At 52.5% G+C, this 7,701-nt stretch overlaps 1 protein-coding gene across 1 annotated transcript in view; it reads right to left on the bottom strand.

Annotated features, from left to right (window-relative positions):
- FHAD1 (forkhead-associated (FHA) phosphopeptide binding domain 1) overlaps positions 1-7,701 on the bottom strand; it is a 101,836-nt gene that overhangs the window by 19,338 nt on the left and 74,797 nt on the right. Inside the window, exons 23-26 of the mRNA XM_014533287.1 lie at positions 7,194-7,300; positions 6,105-6,264; positions 4,756-4,879; positions 85-214 (exon numbers count right to left, since the gene is read on the bottom strand). Of these exons, the coding sequence (XP_014388773.1) occupies positions 85-214; positions 4,756-4,879; positions 6,105-6,264; positions 7,194-7,300 (521 nt within the window). The remainder of the gene's footprint in view (positions 1-84; positions 215-4,755; positions 4,880-6,104; positions 6,265-7,193; positions 7,301-7,701) is intronic.

Below are 7,701 nucleotides of genomic sequence, written 5' to 3'. Positions count from 1 at the left end.
TGTTTTTAAAAAAAACCCCCCCCCCCCCCCCCCCCCCCCCCAGCTCTACGCAAGGAGAGGCAGATGAGGAAGGACGACACTTACTTGACGAGCCTGCATACTCGAGTTCTTTAATTCGTGCTCGGAGTTCGGATAAGGCCTTTTTCTGACGCTGAATGATTTCCTCGTGCCGGGACCCTTTGCACTTGGCCCCCAGGTCGCAGAAGGACTGCTCCTGCGGTGAACGGATGGCGGCTTTACTAGGGATGAGAGCCTCTCCCTTACACGTGGAGAAACGTGAACAATTCACGCGCAGCAGAAACCTGGGCACCGAGTACTTTGGAAAGTACCGTTAAGGGGGCTTCAGCTGAGGAGGAATTTCAATCTTTCACTTCAAATGTAAATTCACAGCTCGGAAGATTTCCAACTTTCCTCCCTGCTTAGCACAACCGTAAACAAAAGATCCCCTCCAGGTTACCTCCCCACGTCTTGTTTATATTTCTTCTAAGCTCGGTTTCCATATGTTGTCATTCTGGGCTCATCTCTGAACAACACATCACATTCTGCTCTGGACGGACACGTGTAGACGAGAACACACAGGATGCCTGCTTCTTCACTGGTAGTAAGGATGGTGGGCTAGTATTTGCCAGGGGGGATTTGGTAAATGGGCTCTCGGCTGGTCTGGAGAGAGGAAACGCTTCCCCGGAGCCCCCAGGAGCCCCCAGAACAGCGTGTCCAGCGGAACTTCTGAGATGGAGGGAGCCTTCTGTATCTGCACCGCGGCCTGGCAGCCGCCAGCCACACAGCTGGAACCGGGTTTACGAAGGGTACAGACAAGGGAAGGCCTTCCTCATCGTCTGGGGGCCGTGCACCCCTTTGAGATTCAGCGGAATGCAGGGTTCCTTCCTCCAGAAAAATCCATGTACACACAACGCAGTGCATACAACTTCTGGGGGTTCAGGGGTCCCCCTGAAGACCAGTCATGTTACGTGTTGTTAAGCAACACTTCTCTCGGGTAAGCAATTCACCTCTGCGTGCCAAGACTTATTCTAAGGCCCTGGGGACGCAGCAGCGAGTAAAACTGGCCGAATCCCCACTGTCCTGGATTCTGTATCCCGGTGTGGGAGACAGACAACAAGAAAGATAAGCAGAGCCCTGACCGGTTTGGCTCAGTGGATGGAGCGTCGGCCTGCGGATTCAGGGGTCCCGGGTTCGATTCCGGTCAAGGGCATGTACCTTGGTTTCGGGCACATCCCCAGTGGGGAGTGTGCAAGAGGCAGCTAATCGATGTTTCTCACTCTCTATCCCTCTCCCTTCCTCTCTGTAAAAAATAAATAAAATATATTAAAAAAAAAAAAAGAAAGATAAGCAGGGAGATGTAAGGGGGACAGTGGTAGGTGTTAAGGAGAGAAAATGGAAATGGGATGGGATGTTAGCAATGGCGTTCAGTTGTAGATAGAGCTGCTAAGGAAGGTCCCAGGCAAATGGCAAGAAAGGGAAGGAAATGACCATTTGGTTCTTTTACTTATTTATTTATTTATTATCTTAAATATATTTTTATTGATTTCAGAGAGGAAGGAGTGAGAGAGAGATAGAAACATCAGTGACGAGAGAGCATTGATCGGCTGCCTCCTGCACGCCTCCCACTGGGGATCGAGCCTGCAACCGGGGTATGTGCCCCGACTGGGAATCGAACCATGACCTCCTGGTTCACAGGTCGACGTTCAACCACTGAGCCACGCTGGCTGGGCCAGACCAGGCTCTTTCATGTGTGGTGGGCACGGGTTCTTAAGAGCAGCAGGAGAGATCAAGCCCCAAAGCATAAACACTTACCTGCCTTGTATTTGTTCATATCCCATGAGACAAAGCAAGTCACGTGGCCAGAGTCAGTTTGGGAGGGGCTCGGATTTTTACAGTCTACCCACATCCAGTGTTCTGTTATTTGAAACAATGCAGCAGGGCAGCGAGGCTCGGGGGCAGCCTCTACTCCGCATGAAGAGCGCGCCCGAGCCCGGCGTGACCCCAACTCACGGCCCTCTGGGAACTTGTTTATTTAGGGAACATGGAGATTCTTTCTCATACAACTCTTAAGCCCTCTGACCCACTCTGGCTTAGAAAGCAGGAAGTGGCCAGAGGGAGGAAACCGTTCTGAGAAGGAACAAATACTTTTTCCCTTTTATCTGGCTCTGCTAATCCCATCCCATAAGGGAAAGTAATAACAATCCATCCCAACAAACACGGGTCCCCTGTGGGCAGAAACCCCGTGCGTCCTCCCCTGAGCCCAGCACAGGACCTGGCATACAGCAGGTGCTCAATAGTTGTTGAATGAATGAATGAATGAATGAATATGGGCCAGGTCTCGCACTAAGGGCCTGGGGTTCCAGCAGGAGTGAGACCTGCTCTCTGCCCCACGGAGCTCAGCCCATCGACCCGCTGCAGCCCCAGCTCATGGCCACCCTGAGCAACAAGGAGATGCTGTTCAAGGGCTCTGGACAGCGGTGGGTGCCAAGGACAGCTGCTGGGCTGCGAGCCCTTTCGTTTGAGCTGTGTGCGGCCCTGGCTCACGGCTGCTTGGTAGGAGGGAGGCATCTGTGAGGACGCGGGAAGGCAAGCTGACACATTTGGCCCCGTTTCCAAGTGAAAACCCAAAGCCCGTGACTGAAGCGCCCTGCTCTCTAGTTTCATGAAGCAAAGCGGGGAGTCACATCCGGGGCCTCCCGGAAACCCGGGGCCTCCAGGGAGCACTGGGCCCACAGCAGCCCGCCACGGACAATGGGAGCAACACAGCCCCAGCCACGGGGCAGAATGTGAGTGCCACCTTCGAGGGCGGCGTGATGGAGGCTGTTCTCACACGCACTCCCTGTTGCTGCGAGGCTGGGACTTCAGGCCCACGGAGGTTTCAGGGTGGGGACCCGAGAGAAGTCGCCAGGGGACAGCCACGGAGCATGAATGGCGGTGCTCTTTGGGAAGGCAGAGTGGCCCTATCGAGCGCAATTTAGGCTGTCCTCTGGACCCAGCAATTTAGATACAGTATTTTTGTTATTGTTGTTAATCCTCATCCAAAGGTATTTTTTCCACTGATTTTTAGAGAGTGGCAGAGAGAGGGAAAGACAGAGAGAAACATCAATGTGAGAGAAACACATTGATTGGTTGCCTCCTGCACAGGCCCCGACCAGGGCCTGGGTCGGGGAGGAGCCTGCAAGCAAGGTACCGCCAGCAATTTAGATACAGTATTTTTGTTATTGTTGTTAATCCTCATCCAAAGGTATTTTTTCCACTGATTTTTAGAGAGTGGCAGAGAGAGGGAAAGACAGAGAGAAACATCAATGTGAGAGAAACACATTGATTGGTTGCCTCCTGCACAGGCCCCGACCAGGGCCTGGGTTGGGGAGGAGCCTGCAAGCAAGGTACCTGCCTTTGACTGGAATTGAACCTGGGACCCTTTGGTCCGCAGGCCGATGCTCTATCCACTGAGCAAACCGGCTAGGACAGGATACAGTATTAACTACAGTAATGTGGGAATGCAGAAGCCACTGACATCTCCATCAACAGGGGGCTGCTTGGACAAAAAGGGACACAGTGGATTCTATGCAGCCATTTAAAAGCAGAGGTAGCCGAAACCGGTTTGGCTCAGTGGATAGAGCGTCAGCCTGCGGACTGAAGGGTCCCAGGTTCGATTCCGGTCAAGGGCATGTACCTGGGTTGCGGGCACATCCCCCATAGGAGATGTGCAGGAGGCAGCTGATCGATGTTTCTCTCTCATCGATGTTTCTAACTCTCTATCTCTCTCCCTTCCTCTCTGTAAAAAATCAATAAAATATATTAAAAAAAAAGCAGAGGTAGATCTTACTTGAAAAGATGCCCATTCAATAGTTATGTGTGTAGAATATATATGGCTTGATACCATTATTTCGCAAAAAAAAAATCTCTTAAATAAATATATGTATGGAGGGAGGAAGGGGAGATAAGGACACATATGTAATACCTTAATCAATAAAGAAAATTTAAAAAAACTTAAAAAAAAGAAGTTAAAAAATATGTACAGGGTGGGATGCAAAGTAGGTTTACAGTTGTGAGTACATGAGACAGTTTATTCTTGTATTATTATTTATTAACTAGAGGCCCGATGCACAAAATTCATGCAAGGGGCTTGGTCCTCGCAGCCGCGGCAGCTTGCCTTGGCCCTCGCAGCCATGGCTTTGTCCGAAGGTCGTCCAGAAGGTCGTTCAGCTGTCTGGTCTAATTAGCATATTACACTTTTATTATTATAGATTATTGTATAATTTTCCATACGAACTGTGAGCCTACTTTTGCCAACCCCTGTATATACAGGTCTGTTTGCGCTGAGTTTATAAATAAAATGTATTTCTCAACAGCCCCATGAGGTGATTAGTGAGGGTCACTTCTTCCACTTTCCGGACGAGGGAATTGGCTCAGTGACCTCCTGAGGTCACAGTTTCTGAGAAGAGGACCCAGGCAGACTAGACCCGAGCCCCGTCTCCACCCACTGCCCAGTCACGCTGCGTAAGGATGTGCAGGGGCTGCTGGCGCCTGTGCCAACCTGCTGACAGCTGGCACCTCTGGTGACGGCATTGGAGGGGCAGGACTCCTGCTGGTTTACTGGCACCTGGCACAGAAGTACGTCCTTGGCATAGAAGCACATGCTGATTTGGGAACTTAGAATGTTTTCCAAAGCCAGGAAAGCCACCACCGGGCTCTTCCTTCCTCAGCCTGTCCTTTGGGTGCCGGGGGGCGGGGGGGGGGGCGGACACTCACCTCCTGGCTGCTCACGAAAATGTCGGTGATGATGGGTTCCATCTGGTCACACGTCTGGGCCGTGCTCCTGGGCCTCGGCGGCTTCTCCTTGGGCGGCTGGGGCCTGCGTTTCTCTTGGGAGGCTCTGGGGCAGAGGCGATGCGTCACGGGGCTGCACAACGTTCCGGGGGCCACGAGTTCCCACCCCCACCCCGCAGGACAGGAAAAGGAGCTCCATTTTTATGGTAACCGAAGTCTCCCGGCCTTCAAGTCTCCTGCCCACAGATCGCTAGGGAGTTTAGTCTCAGGGGACTTGCAGGAGAGTGGCCAGGGTGCCGGGCACCCGCCTGCCCTTGCTTCCACCTGGGTCTGCGGGACACCTGCTGTGCCCGTACGGGGGCATTTCTTGTGTGTTGCTCTTTCCTACTCTGATGGGTAAGTCCTTCCAGGTCTCATAACAGCCCTTCGTCCCATGATTGGGGGACGCTCCTGGCCCTATCTGACAGACAGGAACAGAGACACACAGCAATTTGCCGTGGTCACGGGGCTTGTAAGTGGAAATGCCTGGCTTTGAACCCAGACAGCACGGGTCTGAAGCCTGTTCTTTTAACCACTGTGGACTCTGCTTTTGGCCATGAGCCCCGAGGCACGAGAAGCCACAGGGTCTACACAAGACATCAGTTTTGCTCACACTTTCTTGGGGGAAAACATTATTTTTATGTCAACATTTGGACAAACTATGGATGAAAATGCAAAGTCACATGTACTTTTTAGACAAATCCATGGGACGGGGATATTTAACATTTCTTTTGAGCTGACCTCGGACACCCCCAGTCGATACGTTTGTTTAACAAATATTTATTGATTTCCTTCAGTGCTAGGCACTGCGTGACTGCCGGGAGGCAATGCCAGGCAAGGCCTGTTCTCAGGGAGAAGGCAGACTATTGAATGGGCAATTAAACACAGCCTGACTGAGAAGTTAGGGTAGGTGAAGTGAGGGGCTGCGGGTCCCAGGCAGAGCAGGAGCCCTTGTCTATATTTGGGGCGGGTGAGTGACAGAGGACTTCCTGGAGGAAGTGGCATTTAAGCCGAGACCTGTCATCTGGAATATTGGGCAGGAATCTTTGGGAAGCACAGGACTTAGCAAAAGGCCTGTTCTACCTGATAAGGCTGTGGAGCAATGAAACACATCATTCATTCATCCCTTCATTCATTCTTCGTCCATCCATCCATCCATCCATCCATCCGTCTACCCACCATGCATCCATCCCACTTCTCAATCAGCACTTATTGCCCGCCTCTCTGTGCAAGGCTCCCGGGGCACTCAGGTGTACCTGGGCCCTGCACGCCATGCAGACCTCCTCACACACCTGAGTGCCTCCTTGAGGTTCTCCAGCTCCCGGTCCTTCTTCTCCACCAGGCTGGTCACCTGGGCCATCTTTTCCTTGAGCGCACCCAGCTCTCTGTTTTGCTGTTGGACCAGGGCCACGTTCCTCTCCAGTTCCACCTTCTGCTTCTCATTAAGCTCCCCTGGGAGCGACAGGAAAGCTGGTGAGGGGGTGTCCTGCCTGGGGTCTCCACGAGGGGCCACAGCAGGGTCCTCTGCCAGGGTTCGAGACCCACGAGACCCACGAGGAGGGCCCGCCCTCCAGGAATTCTCTGGGGGCTTCAGCAAGAGCCAGGAGGTCTGCTTGCGTCTGAGCAAACAACTCCTGTGAGTGCTGGCTCTAGGAGGACCGTGTGCTCCTGCCTTAGCCTAGTATTACACCGCAGGTGCTGTCTGTCCCCGCCCCTGTACCTATGGCACTTTAGGGCACTCCGGCCACTTTCCGCTGCCTGCTTCTGCATCTCTTTGTCTAAGGCAGTGGTTCTCAACCTTGGCTGCACATTAGAATCACCTGGGAATCTTTTTAAAATCCTGATTTCTGGGCCTCATCCTCCGGAAATTCTGTTTCTTTGTTATGGGGTGGGGCCACAACACCCATAACAAAGAAACAGAATTTCCGGAGGATGAGGCCCAGAAATCAGGATTTTAAAAAGATTCCCAGGTGATTCTAATGTGCAGCCAAGGTTGAGAACCACTGCCCTAGAAGGAATACCTGGCCCTGGGTCCCAAAGCTGGTGAGTGTGAGGGCTTGTGCAGGTGGCCCTGCCCCAGGAGGGAGCCTTTGATCTGGGGGCAAATTCTCAGTGGTGACAGGAGAGTCTCCCCGAAAAGGAGAGTTGGGCCTCATCGCAGAGGTCCTGCGCCCTCTGGGGAGTGACCCATGGCCCCTGGATATGGAGTCAGGGCCATAGTCGGGATCCAGCTTTTGCTGACCCCACTGTAAGTGCTGTGACGCCCAGGAAAGCAGACTGAGCGGGGCTTTTAAGGCCACGCTGTCCAACTCTTCAGCCCCATTTCTTCCCTTCCTCAAAAGTGGGCCAGGAAGTCAAGGGACCCGGGCAAGTGTACGAACCTCTCAAATCTGACATTCGGCTGTGGGCTTCCGTAAGGTTTTTCCTTAAGCTCATGATGACCTCCTGCTGAGACAGGATCTCCTTCTGAGCAGTCACCAAGTCCTCTCTGCAAGTCACAAAACAGGCAAAGCCGGGTCAACCCCGACCCGTGGTGTCTCAGTGCCTGGAAGGGACCAAGCGCAAATGCCAAGTGATGCTCCACCAATGATGGTCCATGGGATACCGGTCCCAGCAACGGGATAAGCACGTGCTTTAATCATTCTCAAAACAAAATTCATTTTTATGTTCATCACTGAAGATAAATACATTGCGTCCAGCTGGCATGGCTCAGTGGGTGAGTGTCGACCTATGAACCAGGAGGTCAGGGTTCGAGTCCAGTCAAGGGCACATGCTTGGGTTGTGGGCTCGATCCCCAGTGGGGGATGTGCAGGAGGCAGCTGATCAGTGATTCACTCTCATCATTGATGTTTCTATCTCTCTCTCTGAAGTCAATAAAAATAAAATAAA

The sequence above is a fragment of the Myotis brandtii genome, unplaced genomic scaffold (genome assembly GCF_000412655.1).
Source record: "Myotis brandtii unplaced genomic scaffold, ASM41265v1 scaffold96, whole genome shotgun sequence".
NCBI lineage: Eukaryota > Metazoa > Chordata > Mammalia > Chiroptera > Vespertilionidae > Myotis > Myotis brandtii.
This window is presented reverse-complemented; position numbering and strand designations above follow the sequence as displayed.